The sequence below is a fragment of the Cajanus cajan genome, chromosome 3, assembly GCF_000230855.2.
Source record: "Cajanus cajan strain Asha chromosome 3, NIPB_CcT2T_4, whole genome shotgun sequence".
NCBI lineage: Eukaryota > Viridiplantae > Streptophyta > Magnoliopsida > Fabales > Fabaceae > Cajanus > Cajanus cajan.
In genome coordinates, this window is record NC_138519.1 from 79,864,160 (window position 1) to 79,883,460 (window position 19,301).

A 19,301-nucleotide genomic window follows, 5' to 3' on the forward strand; every position below is an offset into this window, starting at 1 on the left:
CTACATAACTATGTTGTAAAAATAACACAAGAAAAGAAAGTTGAATTATGACTATCAAAATCTTCAACACTTATACAAAAATAACAAATTAAATAAATAAAAAATAGAAACAACAAAAAAATACCATATCACAAAATTTGACCCCTTATTGTTTAAAATAAATCTTCAACTGTAAAAAATTAAATCATTTCAATAATCTATCATGTGTATAACTATTTATTAAAATCATTGATTTTAATTAAAGAGAGTTTTGTTTTATAAATGCTGAAAAATGATTTTAATTTTATTTGAATATAAAAAAATAGTTTTTATATCAATTTTAAGAGGAGAAAACTGTTTAAAAAATATCATAAGTTTCAACTCTAAATGTTTAAAAACAACTTATTTTTTATTTTTGTTTTTTTACAAATTTCAAGCATTATTCCAAATATGTGTTGAAACCTCCCAAACTTGTGTTTCCCAATCACCACACTACACTACAAAATACAAATTCTCTGCAGGCCTGTGCTTATTGTATAGTCATTTAAATTGGGTGTTTAAGGAACTTTAGCAACATCAAGACTCCATGGCCCAATGGATAAGGCGCTGGTCTACGGAACCAGAGACTCTGGGTTCGATCCCCAGTGGAGTCGTTTTCCATTTTCGGTAATTTAGGTCACATGATATTTTTTAGCCCCAAATGAAACATGTTTTTAAATGTTCTTTTTAATAACATTACTGATTATACTTGATCTTAAAATTAGGATTCCTAAAAATGTAATATACTTTATAAACTATATATATATATATATATATATATTTTTTTTTTTTTTACTCCATTTTTTTTATTTAATTAAGCATTTAAATAAGAAGATTTGAGAAGAACCATCGAAACTAATAAATATGTTATACAATATTGTTAAAGATTACCTTTGATATTAGATGTATAAGAGTGTTGCTTATTTTGTTACTAGTTACCAATGTTGGAGTAAACTTATGTTTTAGTGTGGTGAAGTACAACATGGATGTCTCTAGTTTTACATATTTAAATACTTAATAAATTTTATTTTTCATTTTTTTTTATATAAATAGACATTTAAACGAGAAGGTTTGGAAAAAGTCATAAAAGTTAATAAACATGTAACTCATTATTGTTAAATATTACATATGATATTAGAAAACTACAAAAGTGTTGGTTACTATAATTACTTCTCGCAAAAAATGATCAGAGAATTGAACTTAAGTTCTCATATTTTTAACTATCTTAAATCTTTCCCAACCAACGACTAGACAAAATATAAATAGTCACTTAAATAAGAGGGTTTAAGAAAATTCATATAAATAGATAAATATGGTACATAATATTATTAAAATTTATGAAAACAGATAATTTGAGAGAGTTAATTAAGAAAGACATGAAGCAGGAAGCTTAGAACAGTCTGAGGCATTAATATAGAAGAAATGAAAAGTGCAGTAACATCAACGCAATTTTCAATGTCCGTTCAAGTGAATTTATAAGTCGAGCTTCTCAATTAATGATGAAATCCCTAGCAGCATTCTGCATGTGGAAGAAAACATTGTGCCACGTGTTGGTCCTTGATTGGGCCTTGAGGGTGATCCCTAAGCCAACGTTGATGTGTTGGAAATGGTCTGTGTGAAGCAAGAGAAGGTCCTCGGGTAGGGCGCCGTCGAGCATCCAGACGAGGCACCAGCAGAAGCCCTTCGAGATCTCCGAGTCGCTGTCCGCGCGGAACCGCATCCTCCGCCGCTCGTCCACCTCCGCCACCACCCACACCTCCGTCGCGCACCCCGCCACGCGGTTCTCCGGGACCCTCTCCGCCGCCCCCATCGGCGGCAGCAGCGACGCGTAGTGCAGGAGCCGCTTCACGCGCTCGATCGGCTCCGACAGGGACCTGAACTCCGAGGTCAGGTTGTTCAGCTTGTCGGCCACCTTCGAAACGGTGAGTTTTGGAGCCACCCTGGCGTTGGGTTTGCCGAGAGGGAGGCTCAACACGGTGGTGCTTCCCATCGTTGTCGTTGAAGGGAACATTTTTTAAATAATTAAATTAAAAAAAAAAGGATTTTTTTTTATAAAATTTTTTGAGGATCAAGGATGAGGAATTCAGAGAGAGAAAGAGAGTTTTCCTTTTCCCATGGCCATGGCCGCCGCGCCAATTCTTTTATATATGTTTTTCGTAAGGATCACTCATTGCTCCTCGATTTCAAACTAAGAAACCTCACAAAGTCTCTTTTTATATAAAGGAATCACTCATATATTATTAGGATAAAATTTTTTAAAATTCACGATCAATCATATCTTTTAATAGTGTCATGTTATTTATTTATTTAATTAAATAAAAAAATAATAATTTTTAAAATATGATTGGTTATTAGTGTAAAAATTTTTATACCGATAATATATAAATAATTAACTCTTTTATATAACACCCAAAATCCTATTTGCTCTTTTATACATTCATAATAATAAATAAATGTTAAATATCTTTTTATTAATTATTTTTATATAAAAATATTATCGATTCAACTCATGCACTTATCTTGGTCCCATAAGTCGTATTAATAAAGATCCACTTGCTTCATATATAATTTTATTTTTTAATATGTAATGAAAAAAGTTTAATCTCTGATTTGGGTATTTGAAAAAGTATTTAGATTTAATTGTATTTTTTATCAGTCATCTTTCATATGTTTTAGATTTTGTCATTCAAATTTTTTAATTTTTTACTTTATTAATTGTATATAACATTGTATGATCACCATAAATTATTGACTTATCACATTATATCGTATCATTATATTTATTCACTTTAATAATTTATGTTTACAATCAATTTGTTATATAGGAATATAATTTTTTTTAATTAATACACGACAATTAAACTCATGTAATATAGAATATAATTTAAATATAGGAATCGTGTAAAAATATTATTACTTTTATTATTATTTTTATTTGGAAGACTTAATATATAATATTTTTTTTAATATAGTAATTTTACATTTTGAATGCATTAAATGAACTTATCTTTTTTACTTGCTTTACTATTTTCTCTATTAAGTAGTAGGAGGATTTTTTTTAATCAATTAACAAAGTAAAAATGTTTAAATTGGTAAATGTGAACAAAACTCTTTAATAGATTTCACTAAAAAAAAAATATTGGTAGAAGTACTGTAGCAATAATTAGTGATAAAACAGCCACAACGTTGGTAAACCCTAAACCCTAAACCTTAAAAAAAAAAAATTGATGATGAGTTGTATCACCGAACTTATTAATTCGTGATAGAATGGGTCAAATTGACTATTTCGGTATTTTCTGATTCTTAAAAGATAATTCAAGTTGAATTAATTTATGTTTTAAAGAAATTTGAAGTGACTCAATCGAATCGAGTTGGCTAACTTCTGTGGCTACTCAATTGTTTTCTTGATGATCAATTTACCTCAGAAATTAGAAATTAACGCCAAGTTTTAAAATTTTCTACTTAGAAAAATTATTGCCATGCATGTATGCATCATTTGGCCATAATGTCAAACAGAAAGACAAAACCTTTTATCGTTTCACTAAGACAATAAAAAATCGATGACGTGTAAGGTTCGTCATGTGAGATAATCAAAATTTTCGAATATAATACGTCATTATCATTTGTGCACCTTTTCATTTCATTTTATTTTATTTTAAGATATATATATAGCTTGTGTTTAAAGAAAGTTCAGGTGAATTGATTGAATAGAAAAATAAATTATAAATATTTTTTTACTATTTATTTAAAACGATTGGAAGAAAAAAAGAACATTTTTATGACATTCATTAGATTTTTTTATTAAATCAAAGTATTCTCAACTGAAAATTAGTTTAGACTATCAATCCTGCAAAACAATGAGATCTATTAATTAAGAAGGTAGTATTCCTTAACAAATATTTTTTTTTCTTCATGTTTATAGATTAGATATTAAAACTGTAATTACATGTTTAAAATACAAAATTATCTATTAATCGTGTTATATTTTGTTGATATAAATTGATTTTTTTAATTTTATTTTCTTAAAAATTAACTAAAATTCTTATAATATAAAATTTTTGTAAAACAAATAATAGACTAAACTCTAAACTGTTAAATAGATCATGATAAGTTATTACATAAGAAGAGATAATAAAGTAGCTAATTCTTTAGTCAACAACAATTCCCAATAGTAGTTAAATTCAGTATAAAAAAAAATCCAACACAAAAATTATATAAAATTAATTCAACTCATAATTAATTTTGAACTCATAATCAATTTTTCAATAAAAAAATCAACATATACAAATTTACGCAAAGAGTCATATTAACTAGTATTTTATGAAAAAATAAACATAAAACCAAACACAATTATTCTTGCTGATGTATTGGCTTCGGGAATTCTTTAGAATAACATATCCTCGTTACTTGACTAAAAAAAATAACCATGTGGAAGTAGTTTTTTTTATAGCTTTTAACTGAATTGTATCATTGTAACATCACTTTTAAAACTACACAGTCATCTCCCCTTTTATTTTAGATTATCTTGTAGACAATGGGGCACCACGAACAAAATGCAACCATTTTCAAAGGTTATTTGTTTCTGCCAATGTTATCTTCTTACAGTACCACTACATGAATTGTTGATCTTTAATTTATGTTCTTACTCACACACAGCCCGTACTAATTGCGTCACGGACTATGGCTAGATTTGGTTCAAATTTTTCTTTTACTTAATAGTAACTTTAAATTAAATTATATATATATATATATATATATATATATATATATATTACAATTTCATCTCATTTAATTTGGAAGAGATGACATGAGTGAACGTAAGAAAGATTAAAAAAAAATGAGAAGAAAGTAAGGGAAGAGGAGAGGACCACGGATGATTATTATTATTTTAATTTGCATTAAGAATATCTTCTAAATGATAATCGAATATCTTCTTCTAATTGCAATGAACCGTAAATCGCAAGAAATTTCGCAAGTCGCGACACAACTTTAGTAGATTCACAATATCATTTTATTATACTTTTTTGTCAAAAAAATTAAATATAAACTCAAACTTTAATCTTTTATTTTAATAAGTGTGATCAGAAGGTGATAGACAACTAATAATATTTGGTTAGAATGTTGGAAGGCTGCATAAGATATTTTAGATAAAGAAAAAATAATATATAACAAAATTGTAAAAAAAAAAAATTAATGACTTTTATTATAATAAAACTATTTATTTATATTCAATAATTTTATGGCAGAACAACCACATTAACAATCTACATAATGTATTGAGTGAATGCTATGAAAATCAGTAATATATAAATATAGAGACGAGGGTGGTTTAAAAAACTGAAATATATAGTAGTAGTTAAGAAGACAAAATATTATTGAGAAGGAAAAGTAGCATCAATTGGTGCAAACCAATACGTAATTTCTACTACTATAAAACTAAAGATGCATGTTTGTTTGTTCGCATGAAAAAAAATGTAGAAAATAGTAAAGTGATGTAATTAATCAAAGAGTGACAATCCCAAATCATCATCATCCTCTTCTTCCTCCACTTTTTCTTCCTTCTTCTCTGCAGCCGGAGCAGCCTCTTTAGACGCAGCAGGAGCAGCTGCTGCTGCAGCCACACCACCTACAACTATTCCTGCACCACCCACAACCACCTGACCAAAAACAACCTCGTTACTCACTCTAATAGTTAAGTACAAGGTTATCACCCTAACATATATAATAATTCAACAACCATATATGTGGTTTGAAGAGAACTAATGTTTGGGAAATCTAAAAGAGCCAAATCCCATGCTCTAATGATTCAAAATTGCAATTGTAGTGTAATCTTTGACCAAGGGTATGAAAAAAAAAAAAACACTAACCAAACTAAATTATAAAAATTAAAATGCTTTGTGAAAAAAATATGAATGAAACCACTTTATAAAACGTTTTCAGTGTTTTCTGGTGGTTTGAGTTTCTATTATCTGGTCACTATGACTTCATCGGAATGATATTATTTTTCAGCAAGATATTATAGATTGCAAGTAATTGTTGGACAATATTAAACTGCGTTAATAGAAGTGAATTACTAATTCTGTCACCTGTTATTCTTTTAGTTATATTAGTTGATATTATAATTCGAATTTGTGTTTTTCATAATTTTTACCTTGATTTTGAATTTTAATTATGTCTTTATGTCACTTATAACATGTTGAAGTACTTCCTGTACTCCCTTTAATTTAAATCACTTTTGCTTATAAAAAAAAAAAAAGTGTCTTTAGCCACCAAATTCTACCCCACAATCATAATATCTCAGATACAGGTGTCCCTTTGCCCAAAAATCACCATATTACTTTACTCCCTCAGATCCCCAATGTACACACCCACTGAAGCAACGTTTGTCGTCACTGCATACATCATAATTTAAAGTATCAAGAATGCTCAAACTATACAAGACTAAAGCAAACATGAATGATCTGTTTTGTTGGGTCACGAATGGAAAAAACTATTCAAATAGAAAAGACCATCGCTAATTAAGAAAACCCGTATTCCTTCTATAGTAGGAATATAACAATGTGTTTGTGATAGGACTTAAATTATGAGAAGTTATCCTTAAAAAATTAGTTGATTAAGTGAGAGAGTCTTAACTCTTAAGTATCACATTGAACTTCATATTTTATACTTAATGTAAAATTCTTAACATTACCGTCTCTTTTAAGAACTAATGATGACTTTCATTCTATCGATATTGACTTAATGATAATCTTTTTCTCTTTAACAATTTCACTTATCTATTAATATTTTGTTGTTACACCTTAATTCAATTTATAAATAGTCTTTTTCATAACTCAATACTTAATGAGAATACAAATTATTAGAACTTAAACCATGAAGAGAAGTCCAATCCAAAAAAAACTAATCTATTAGATGAAAGAGATTCAAAGTTTAAGTACCACATTAAAATTCATATTCTACTTAATACGAGACTACTAACAATTTCACAAAGTGTTACAGACACAATGCCCATAAAAAGTCAATTTCACATTAAATAAACTATAAAACGCATAAACCAAACACACTACAATTAAACGTGAAACCAAACAAGTTATAATTAAGCATTCCATCTTAAATATGAAAATTAATTTATCTACTCCATTTCGTCTAACAGATATACTACACAGTAATTTTCCATTCTATTTTTAGAGACCAATTCAAACAAATCAATCAAAGGAATAGATCATTTGAGAGTTTAATAGTTATGCATTTATATTGGTGTAAAAAAAATAGTTATACATTTATTATTATAAAATAATTTTACATAGTTAATTAATTAAAAACTATTTATAAAGCGAATTTTAAGATATTTATTATAAAAATAAATGAATTATCATATATCGTAGTGTGTAATGGAGGACGTAGTAAAATTAGTAAAAAAAAACTCATCTGAGTCGAATCACCAATAACACACAGTTCAATTTTCAAAACTGAAGTAAAAGCTTCAATCATTTGAACGAAAAACAGAAAGAAAGACGGAGAAGAAAACACACCAAATACGATACATGAAACGACGAAAAACTAATAACGTTATATTTGGGAACAGATGTGTTGAATTCAATTGAAGTTAAAAAAAAAAAAAAAAAGTAGATATACTTACAAATTTTTGTTTTTCTGTAGGGGATTGTATAATTTTTTTATTAAATATGATTTTAAATTAGTATCCAAAATATACTGAATAAAGATTATAAAATGCATTAATGCATAGAGAGAAACTCTATTTCTAAATTGGGGTTTGCGTGTTGGCGGTGTCGCAATATTACTATTAATTGCGGTGCTCTCTATAATTACAATAACATATAATTGTAGTGTAATTTTAAATCATTGAAAATTCTGCAATACCATTTTATTCTACTTTTTTTTTGTCAATAACATAAATATAGATTCAAATTTTAATCTTTTAATCTAATAAGTTTAGTTAATTAAGAGAGAGAAATAATTAATGATGATTGGTTGGAGTATTAAGAGGTGTATGATACATTCTAGAGAACAAAAAAAAAGGGATTTGGAATGAAAAATTTAAAAAAAAAAAAAAAAGTTTGATAGAATTTAATTATTATAAAAATATGTTTATGTTCAATACAATTATATACTCCCTTTATTCCTTTTTACACTTTTCAAATTTTTAATAAAATTTTGTTTCTATTTATTTATCATTTTCAAACTTCAAGATAACATGAATTGTTATATTATATCAATTATATATCTTTACATTTCTCTTAACTTTTAATCAATTTAAATAAGACAACTAATATATATTTATTGCAAAATTAAAAACGAAAGAAGATATAATAGAAAACATAAAAATCATTCTATAAAAGATAATTTTTTTTTATTAAATTTCTTAATTTTTATAAAATAAACTTAAACGATTATTATAAAAGAATGAAGATAGTAATTTCATGTCTCAACCCCCAGAGCAACAACAATCGCAGTAATATACTAATCTCAACCACAAGGAAAATTTAGAAGGATGCACCATATACAGAATCAATATAAATAACTATGAAAATATGCATAGAGATGAAAAAGGAGTGGTACCTGGAAAATGGCAGAGGAAGGTGAAACGACGGAGAAAGAGGTCCGAACGGCAGCGGAGGAGTCGGCGGCGTCAGCAGCCTTAACGAGTTTCCTCTGAATCTCAAAGGTGGACGGAGCCGACTCCTCAATGTCGCCGGAATATTGCTTTGCCGTCCATTTGTCGCCGGATTTGCGCAGGATGAATGTGAAAATCTCCATCGCTCTCTCTCTCTCTCTCTCTCTTCAAATGCAAAACAGAAACCCTTCTACGGAACGCTTCTGTTTAGTTTACGTACGCAGAAACTACAAACCCTAGTGCTCTCTTTTTTCTCAAAACTGAAAGTATATTCTGTTTTTACCTTTAACAATTTTCATTTAATTTTATCTTATTTTTAGGAGTATTTTGTTTAATGCTTAAATTTGGTATTATTATTTTGGTTCTCAACGTCAAAAAAAATAAATTATCATAGTATTTGTTTCAGTTTTTTCTTATAAAAAATTATTTGTTTCAATGTTTAATATTCAATGATATAAACGTGCATATTATTATGTACCATAACTTTGTTAATTTTAATAATAAGTACTATTGACTAAATCATATGATTAACCATATAAAAAAATATATATACTATTAATATATTTTTAATTATATTTTTTTTTCATTTATAAACCATTTTTTAATTTTTTGTGTGAATTTATTGAAGTTTTTGATGTAAAGTTGTTTCCAAAATTAAACTAAAAAATATTGATAACTACCATGTAAAATATAAAATTAGTTTATGACTATGTTAAAATAAAAACAACTTCTACTTAATTATTTCAAAAAATAAATAAACTAGTTATGTTTTCTGTATATAAATTATAATAGATATCTTAAATTAGGAAAAATGTGCCCCTCTTTCATTTAAAAAATAAAATATAAAACATAAAAGAGAGAAAATGTAGTGACTAATTTAGAAAGTAGTTATATATAGGATACAAGGTAGTGGATGATTAATGGTGTAGTTAAAGGTCATAATAATAATCTAAGAAAAAATAGAACTAAAATAAGATATTTTATTTATTATAGTTATATATTTTATAGACGGAGAGAAATTTATTTATTTCAAAAATAAGACTTATGGATTATATATAAAAAAGTAAAGACCAACATAAGATATCCTCTTTATTATAGTTATAGGTTATAGATTATAGTTCTTGTAAAAAAAAATAGATAAATTAAAATGAATAGATAATTTATAAAATAATTAAAGAGTATAATAGTTTAATAAAAAGTATGATCAAAATAGGATATCTCTTTAATATAGTTAAGAGAGAAAAAAATAATGTAGTGGATAGTTTAGAAAGTATATACATATAGGATAAAGTAGTGGATAATATATAGAGAGTAATTTGTTTGATACATATTATTAAGATTTAATTGTAATTTATGCTTCAGACTTTTGCTTTTTTACAAATCTTACCCCATTTTTTTTTTCTCATGAAGTGTGCTTCCAAACTTTTTAAATTTTTATAATTTATGTCCTTCCATTAATTTCTGATCAAAATATTAACAGAAGCTACTGATATGACACATTTAATGTAGATAAACTTTTAGTTTTTGATAATATGTGTTCCATCGTTAATTATGTGTTAAGATACTTTCTTTGAAGGACCACTAAGGAAGTGGTGCATGCATACACAAGGAAAAATAAAAGGTAAATTAATGCGGAAAAGTTAATTTTATAAAAATTATATTTTAGTCCTCCAATATCAAGAAATTTGAGTCTTCCTTCACCTTCTCCCTTCAAACCACACTTCCATCTTCCTTCACGTTCTCCCTCTTATTTTCACCCTTCCCTCACAGTACTACTTTTCCCTCTTCTTTTTCCCTCTTAGATTGCTTATAAAGGTCTTAGAACAGTGGATTTGAACTTAATTCAACCCTACAAAATCGATTTTTAATCCACTATTCTAATATGGTATCAGAGCTATCCTAGATCCTTAAAAAGGGTCGCCTATCCTAGATTATTCAAAAGGGTCACGCACCATTTATCCATGTACCAAGTCTAATAATACCGGACGTGAGGGAGTGTATTGGAAAAAATCCAAGTCTCACATCGATTAGAGATAAGATAATTAAATAATATATAAGTGGAACAACCTTTACCTTACAAGCCGATTTTGTAGGGTTGAATTAGATTTAAATCTACTATTTTAAGAAAAGGGAAAGCTATTGTGGTAGAGATCTTGATCATTGTTGTTGTCATTGTCGTCGATGTTGATGTCCTCTTGCTCCACTTATTATCTGAATGACTTTCCTGCTCCACCTCCAAGGTGTTTGGGAAACCTGGAAGTAATCAGAAATTCAACCCCAATTTGAATCAGAACCCTAACCCTAATTTTGGGAAAAAGAAGGAGAGAGATCCTATAGTGAAAGTGGTGTCTATGATTAAGGTTCTAGGAGATGAATTTGTTAGGATGGAACAGATGAAGATGGAGATGAAGGGAGATTGAAATCATGCGGATGGAGAAGGTGAAGGAAAACTCAATTTTGTTGATGTAAGAGAACTAAAGTATAATTTTTATAAAATTTTAATTTACATTTACCTGCTGTTTTTTCTTATGTACTTATGCACCACTTGTTCAACATTTCCACGGAAGAATCCACCATGTGTTCAAATACGTAGAGTGCCCATCATTTTTGCGATTGTAATGAATCTAAACATAAAAATCAGTTACTATTTTGGTGCTTATAATTAAAACCACATGTAGTATTTCTTTATCAAAGAATTTATACTGAAAGTTAGTTACATAAAAAACACTGCAGTTGAATGTTTCCGTCCCACCCTCTTGGGCTAGTGGCTAGAGATATTAGTGTGCATCTTGTCTTTTTGGACCGAAGCACACCATAATTAAGATAACCTGTTAGTGCGATCTTTTTATGATATGATAGCAACTCCAGTCAAATATTTTCTTCATAAACCATTTCTAATATAAGAAAATAAATAAAATATTTTTTTTCTTCATAAGTTAAAAATTATACTTTTAAAAATAATAATAAGAGTTTCAACAAATTTATTTATACATAAACTAATTTTGACTATTAAAGAATTTTTTCTTCTTAATTTCTTCCTGGAGAAGCGCTTTTCGAAAAGCTTGTCACACTTGAGCTATTTGGTACCTCCACGTTCACTTAGTGCGTGCCTATTTGGCCACTCACTTATTTTAAGTTAACTAATAGAATGTGATTTTAACAGCAGCCAAGCCATCATCACCCCCACTAGCACAACTATTACCCACTTCTTTTGTCTTACAAAATGCAGGTCAAATAGTTGCATACAACACCCCATTTTACATTTATATTTCATCCACCTCAAACATAGATAGAAAAAATTAAGCCAGCAACTGCGATGCCATTCTTTTTCTTTCTGTTTTTATTTGGAAGGAGAAAAAAAGGGGACTAGTTACAATCCAGAACAATTAGTGCAGTTCCATGTATTTCCACTGCTGTTGAGAACGTCCCCTGAGTTATTTCTATAGCATCTCCACTCCACACTTCACTACCCTGACAAGAACCGAAGTTTCTGTCTGGAAGAAACTTAGCCAGGTCCGATGTCTGCGCAGATATCACCGTCTTCTGTTCGCTTAGATTGAAGAAAGCAACATAGACTTCTCCTACACACAGATGCAACTCTAGGAGTTAGAAAAGAATAACTTAAAAAAAATTATAAAGGTTTTCTGTTTAGATAAAATTTTCAAGTACTTTTAAGGAAAAAAAATAAGAAAAAATAAAATAAACTTTTTAAAAAACATATTTTGTAGAAGTTAATATAAGAAAATTTCTACAAATTAATTTATGCACAAGTTAATTTTAGTTTTTGAAAAAGATTATTTCATTTTTTCTTCTGATTTTCTTCTCCTATAAATATTTTTGGAAAAAATTGTCCAAACAGGTCCTTATTGTGGCGTGCTACTTCACGCTCAATGTCCCACAAATATACACAAATGTAGTTTGGCTGAATTTGCTAGAACTTTACAGATAACATGCCCAGTCTTCAGGAGTGTTCATTATCCCATGAACTTGACAAATTAAACCAAATTAATTGACTTTTTTTTTCTTCAAACAATTGTATTGAATGCAATTCGAACTAAATCAATCCAATTATTATACTTCTATGTTTATTTACCTTTTCTAGAATTTGATATTTTTTTTCACCCCTTGACAAATATACTCCAATTGAAATTCTAATTTGAGTGACTTTTATTAACCTTTTCACTATAGATTTATGTATTTTTTTTTTATTCTACGTCCATTTCACCTCTGTTCCATATCTATTGATATCAAGGTTAATGCATACATATTGAGAAACATTTAATGGATGCAAAATAGTGTTGTATTTAGACTATAATACCTTTATTTAATATCTCATTATTTGTGATATTGTCAACCCAATAACCCAAACCATATCAATCTGTTTTTCATTGGGTAGGTTTGGATTTGTTGAAATATTTTTCTAAATTTGAACAAACTAGACCAATTAAATGGTTCTGTTTTCTGGAAGATAGGCCATTATACAATTTGTTTTCTATTTAAGTACTTAAATGCCTATGATCAGTCAAATTATTTTCTGATGTTTGGATGCAGTCGCGGAAGAAAACAAGAAAACTATCGAGATTTATCTGTAGTTTTTGTAAGTAACGGACCTTTTCTTCCTGTAGCAATCCAAGAGCGCAATCCATCAGAATTACTAGTATCTGCATAAACGAACAACCAGCGTCATGAATACTAAATTAGAAGAAAAAACAAGACTAATACAACAAATTGCATGAATCAACATCATTCTAGAAAGGGTACATAATTATAAAATTTCACCTTCGCTATACTCTACTGTTGCACACAAGCCAGAATAACTATTCACCAGGGTCCCATTAGGGTTCAACTCCCACATCTGTTTAAGACTCCAAAGATCAACTTATAACAGAATACACAAAAATATAAATAAATAAATAAATGCATATCTAAAGGTTATTTCATATAAAAAAAAAAAAAAGAATTGGTCAAGGCATATGATATTATGATTGGAATATAAGTAGTGGTGTGCATGTGCACAAGAAACATTATCTTTGAATTTTATAAACCCAGAGAAAAAACGCAAAAACTACACAATGGCTACATGCACTCTTGCACAGCCTGACAAGAGACTACAACATACCTGATTTGAATCCCACCTGCAGGGAGAAAATGTCCCTCTCTCAAACTCTTCAGAAGTAAGCTTGCGTTTTGGAGAAGCATCCAAGCAAAATTTTATTCTGTTGGTTGCAACTAAATGATATTTCCCTTGGTGATACTCTTCATACATAGTCACTTCATCTCTGTATCAGTATCGAAATAACAATTTCTGTTGTTAACATTAATACTCAAATCAAAGTTAGGAAAATGGAACATAGAAAGATAAAGCCAGATTACAATGGGAAGTAAAGTTCTCTCTTGTGCACACAGAAGGGGGCAAGATGCTTGTTTTCTAAACTTCTTTTCCAACATATTCTTTCAAGATATTGGTTAAGACTTTCACTAGCCCAACCACTTGCCTTTGACTCAGTGCAGCTTGTGAGGCCTATTGAATGAGTGTAGGTTGTTTTCATTTCTTTGCTGCTTCTTCTCATTTGCCCATCAAGATCCTGATCTTCACTAATCACTTTTGTGATATAAGGAAACTGCCAGTGCAATAAAAGAAATATGATATTAATTTGACAAACATATTTTTCCCTCTGACCCAAAAAAGTTAGATGGCTCACATGCCTCCATATTATTTGAGCTAAAAGAATTAATCTCCAGCAGGGTAGGATTTGTGATAACATCATATGTGCTAGGATCAATCTTCCGAACATCCCCTCCATACATAAGGGGAGACTTTGCCATAGACCACAGAGTCATCTGTGGAATAAGAACACTTTCACATGTCAAAATTAACCAATGAATATATGGTAAAACAACTTAGTTGTGCTTTTATGAATACCTGTGTCTTCTTCTCTTCTAGATTGAGGTTACTATACCTATGTGGACCTTCATTTGAACCTTCAAAAAGAAGGGAGATGAAAATGTATTGTCTTTTTTCAAAATACATTTTCCTATGAATTTGAATTCAAACAGCTTGCAGCAATTTTCTATGAAAAGATTGCAAAACGTCTATCAAGTTTTCTAATCAAACAGTTTCAATGAACCAGCAATGCTTCATGTTAATTAGAATAATATATGGAGACAAGTACTTCACAATGCCACAAGATTCTTCACATAAAAAACTATTTATAATGAAAAGTGAAGTTATTCAGTACATAAGTACATTGCTGATAGCTAACCGATTAAAAGGATGAGGGATATCATACAGGAAAGAGAAAAGAAGCAGTGCAGGCTCATTACCAGGATCAGTTAGCCATCCAAATGGTAGCATGTCCAAATCAGGCCAGGAGTTCCCCAATAAACCTTTTGCTCCTATCATATTAGCATTTGAAAAATCCCTGATTCAATCAAATGAACTAAATTTATATGATATAATATAATAATGGAATAACAGATCAGTTATTGAGAAGCAACATAATTGCAAGGTACTCTGATATAGTGTTTGGTTGGAGGAGAATAGAGGGGAGGGGAGGGGAGGAGAGGGATTTTTAAAAACTTTTATTGTTTGGTTCAATTTTTAGAAGGGAGAAGGGGAATGGAGAGGAGCAAAACCTCTCTTCCTAATTTTAACTTCCCCACCAACATTGGATGGATTTGAAGGAGAGAAGAGGGATTTTAAAACATTTTTAGTATAATGTCTAAAATATCTTTATTTATGTTATTAAATTTAAAATTATAAGGATACAAAAGTAAATTCACTTTTAAAATGTTTCCTCTTCCCTTGTGAACCAAACAAGAAAAGAGATTTTAAAATGCTTACTTATGTACCAAATAACTTTCCATCCCCTCCTCTCAACCAAACAAAATTTCTAACTCCTTCCTTCCCTTCCCCTTCCCTCCCCTCTCCTCCTTTAAAATTTCTCCCCTCCGATGAATCAAATGGGACCTGAAGAAAGGTACTAATGAACTAAAATATTATGATGTAACCACCTAGTTATATCAAAATGAGCTTTGACATCCCTCCATGTATCCCAGTCATCTCCTGTTATACGATACATATTGACCAGTCCACTGACATCCTTGGCCATGGCTGGTGTCACGCTGGTTCCAGGAGACAAAGAATATACAATGGGGCGATCAAACTCCTTGAGAACCTGGAATGACATGTCATCAGTAGTTCCCATGGGTCTTCCATAATATTAACAATCTCAGTTTCAATATGAGAATAAGAAGGAGGGATGGAGAACTGCAGAATACCTCAGACACATAGCTTATTTCATTTAAATCAAAGTCCGTCCCAAATACACAGTCATGTTTCACTGCATGGAAAGTAGAAAAGCTGTTAAAATAACTTTGAATGAAAGGCAGAACTGCTTACTATAGTTTACATCCCATTGAGTACTTTTATTGCTTTTCTACTTTGGCATAACCCCTAAATTAAAATTATGAACAAATAGGCAATCTATAGAAATGTGATGCAATAACATGCTTCACTTATGCTTCACTTACCCAAACTTGGTGGAGATGATGCAATAAAATGTTAAAAATCACCATGACTGCTTTCAGTGACATGAATTCGTTGTGATAGAGCACTATAAACAGAATGTAAAATCGTAGTTCAATTACCAAAATCAACATTCCATGAAGCATACTGCTCATAAAGGGATCTCAAAAAAGCTTTCCCAGCACCCAATTTGGTATTTACGCTCATGAAACCATGAGACATCCATGCACAAGCTCTTTCTGGGATTGCTATGTCTTTTGCATACCACACTCGACCAGATTCTTGATAAGCACCTCCCTAAGAAATTAAGAGAGGAGGAGATCAATAAGAAACTATGGATTAAGGTATAACAACACCCTCATCCCTTGCATATAATGTTATATTTTTAGATAAAATGCATTGCATGAATACATGGTGCATCCATTACAACTGATTTTTGTTCTTCAAAAAAGAAAAAGAAATATTACCAGATTATACATTATAGCATAAACACAAAGCAATACCGTTGTTGTATCAAGGATAGGGGTGTTTGCGTGGAGAGCTTGTGTGCTTATCCCTCTCATGACATGAATCCCAAATTTTAAACCCATGCTATGTACTTGATTAGCTACTTCAGTGAATCCTTTCCCATTTTTGGAAGAAGGCCATCTTCCTGGGTCAGGAAGCATCCTCCCCCAGTCATCAATCACGTCAAACCCAAAAGAATCATGATGAGCACCCTCGACTTTCCTTCTATACCAAAGGTAATCCACCACAACATACTACAAGGGTTTGAAGGAAAGTTATCATGTCTATATCTAACAAAAATACTACTAACATATTCAAACTCATCCATAAGCTATGGTTCCGCACAGAAAATATACCTCATATCCATGATCATAGAGACGCTGTGAAACTATTTCAGCACTTTGTAAGAATTCTTCTTCAGATATTGTCCAGCAAAAGGAATCATAGGAGTTCCAACCTCTTGGTGGGAGGGTAGCTTGCTGTTGGTCACTCCTCGACACATTTTGAGAGGACACGCTGAAATGACAGGCTTAGATACATTATATAGAAGTCATCTCTATAATCTACTAATTTGTCTAATATCTCACAAGTAATGACAGAACAACTGAACAAGGTTACAAAGATTATTAAGGCATCCAGAGGTTGGCTAAGATGTGATTGAGCTAATTACTATTTAATTTAATCTAGTTATCTTTACTACTTTCTTCGGTTAGTACAAAATTGAAGCCTGATTATAAGATTTCAAATATATTTAACATACACGGTTCCAAATTGAAGCTTGTCATAATAATTCAAAACAATATTTATGATAATCAACATAAATGCTGGAATGTGTATAGAGTAGTGATTTTCAACCTCGCTAAACTCATCAAATCAATCAAAGCCTTAGATTCCTGGAGTTGACTTCATGCAAGGAAAGTGCCTAAGGCAAAAGTGACATTGAGATGCTGATTTTAAGAATTATCATAGGCATATGCTAGCCAAAAACTGCATTCAGAGCAGCTTTTGTCCTGCAGTGATGAAATACTACATTCGAACTTTTGAAGCAACCCACAAGATCAAACTTTGGAGAAACAGCATAAAACCTTTTGCGTTTTGAATTGAATTGTGCAATTAACACAAAAACGATGAGATATGCGATGCAATTACTGATCAGAGTAGTCTTCCAATGTGGAGAGGGTTCGGTTAGGAAACATGCAAGTGAAACACACAATCTACTAAATGGTCGCAACAGAAAGAACAATGCAAAGACAACATACCTTTCAAAGCAGAGACAGAGGAGAAAGCAAAGAGAGAAGAATGATAAGAGGAAACACTTCATCATTGCTTTAGCTGTTTCCACAGAGTTAAACGCAGTGTATACACTAACAAAAATCTCCATTATTTTAGTTCGTTAATTGGGACAGAGACTTTTATTAATGTCTGCGTTAAATAAAACTATTATAAATACTAAATTAAATAATTAACAGAGTATATTGAATATTTAATTTTTTTAAAATATTTTTAAATTTTTATAATTTCATTTATTTTACTTTTTAATCTTTATATTAAAATAAGTTTTTTAGTCCTAATATTTATTATTTTTAATCCTTTTTAATTTTTATATTCTAAAATAAATATTTTACAGTTTTTCTTTTAGTTCTTATAGTTAATTTTTTATATAATATTATTTATTTTGTGTTGACGTGATTGAAGTTTTTAATTTTGTGAGAGTAAATAATTTATGTCTCGATAATGAATATCACAAGTGACGATATAAAAGAGGCATAAAGCATCGAAAAAAATTTAACTTAGAATAATTTTAGCTAATTAAATTTGATATCAAATATACAAAATTGAATTAATATATTTGATACGTCAATACGAAAGAGAACATTATGAAAAAATTATTAATTTAGACTAAAAGATTGAAAAATTACATGTATAGAAACTAAAAAGATATATCCTAAACTAAAAGAATTAAAAAGGATTGAAAAATCTTATATCCTTTAAAACTTATCTTAAAGAATCTCAATATTATTCTTCACTAACTATTTTTTTAAAATTCAAACAATGAGCCTAAATCACCACAGTCAATATTTTCCTTGGATGAAGAACTCATTGTAAGTACAAATAAACAACTATTCAAGAAGTCAAAAGATGGATCATCATCAAATAAAAAAAGTTTATTCTAGGAGAAAGACATCTATACAAATTGTTTGACAATTTCTCAGATGAAGAGTTAATTCTAATTCAAAATTTAAAGAAAAATAAACCAAAGAAAAAATAATTCAACAACCTAATACCGAGAAAGAAAATTACTAAATATCCATCTAAATAGTGATTTGTATTCATTTTAATATCATTTTTTTATATTACAAAATTTTAATTTACATGTATTAACATATTATATAAAAAATAAGAAATTTCAATAAACCGCACAACGGGCGATTCTATATCTAGTTACTATAATTGGCCGAGAGATTCGGTGATATGCCAAAATTCCTAAACTGTGAATGGAAAAGGCCACAGAATTAAGTATTAACCTTATACCTCTCTCTATTAACTGGGGTGGGTTTTTGGTGTGATAACTCGTTAACTACATTTTTGGTGTCGCGAACTAGTTAAATATAT

At 29.7% G+C, this 19,301-nt stretch overlaps 3 protein-coding genes and 1 non-coding gene across 4 annotated transcripts; 1 reads left to right on the top strand and 3 right to left on the bottom strand.

Annotated features, from left to right (window-relative positions):
- The first annotated feature begins 559 nt into the window (after positions 1–559).
- On the top strand, positions 560–632 carry TRNAR-ACG (transfer RNA arginine (anticodon ACG)). Its single transcript has one exon. It is a non-coding gene; the product is annotated as a tRNA-Arg (tRNA).
- A 656-nt stretch (positions 633–1,288) lies between these two features.
- On the bottom strand, positions 1,289–2,189 carry SUFE2 (sulfur E2). Its single transcript, XM_020357807.3, has one exon. The coding sequence runs from the start codon at positions 2,027–2,029 to the stop codon at positions 1,508–1,510; it is 522 nt and encodes a 173-aa protein (XP_020213396.2). The 5' UTR covers positions 2,030–2,189; the 3' UTR covers positions 1,289–1,507.
- Positions 2,190–5,343: 3,154 nt separating this feature from the next.
- LOC109800459 (large ribosomal subunit protein P3-like) lies at positions 5,344–8,937 on the bottom strand. Its single transcript, XM_020361265.3, has 2 exons — positions 8,599–8,937; positions 5,344–5,675 (listed from the first exon to the last, which is right to left on the bottom strand). Exons 1-2 carry the CDS (start codon positions 8,794–8,796, stop codon positions 5,517–5,519), a joined length of 357 nt encoding a protein of 118 aa, XP_020216854.1. The 5' UTR covers positions 8,797–8,937; the 3' UTR covers positions 5,344–5,516.
- A 2,810-nt stretch (positions 8,938–11,747) lies between these two features.
- On the bottom strand, positions 11,748–18,106 carry LOC109803966 (uncharacterized). The gene is made up of 14 exons (XM_020365685.3): positions 17,948–18,106; positions 17,045–17,204; positions 16,685–16,942; positions 16,304–16,478; positions 15,935–15,996; positions 15,668–15,831; positions 14,978–15,075; positions 14,577–14,635; positions 14,360–14,494; positions 14,027–14,274; positions 13,773–13,932; positions 13,433–13,508; positions 13,264–13,314; positions 11,748–12,234 (listed from the first exon to the last, which is right to left on the bottom strand). The coding sequence occupies exons 1-14, from the start codon at positions 18,067–18,069 to the stop codon at positions 12,020–12,022; spliced, it is 1,983 nt and encodes a 660-aa protein (XP_020221274.1). The 5' UTR covers positions 18,070–18,106; the 3' UTR covers positions 11,748–12,019.
- Between the last annotated feature and the right edge of the window lie 1,195 nt (positions 18,107–19,301).

Bases quoted from the DNA above. Each gene is read 5' to 3' on its own strand.
- LOC109803966 (XM_020365685.3), bottom strand. From the start codon at position 18,069: ATGGAGATTTTTGTTAGTGTATACACTGCGTTTAACTCTGTGGAAACA. The intron at 15,832-15,934 runs GTATTCTGCAGT...ATGTCATTCCAG, and splicing joins AAATAAGCTATGTGTCTGAG to GTTCTCAAGGAGTTTGATCG. The intron at 13,933-14,026 runs GTAATCTGGCTT...ATACTGATACAG, and splicing joins AGAGAACTTTACTTCCCATT to AGATGAAGTGACTATGTATG.
- SUFE2 (XM_020357807.3), bottom strand. From the start codon at position 2,029: ATGTTCCCTTCAACGACAACGATGGGAAGCACCACCGTGTTGAGCCTC.
- LOC109800459 (XM_020361265.3), bottom strand. From the start codon at position 8,796: ATGGAGATTTTCACATTCATCCTGCGCAAATCCGGCGACAAATGGACG. The intron at 5,676-8,598 runs GTACCACTCCTT...GTTTTTGGTCAG, and splicing joins CTTCCTCTGCCATTTTCCAG to GTGGTTGTGGGTGGTGCAGG.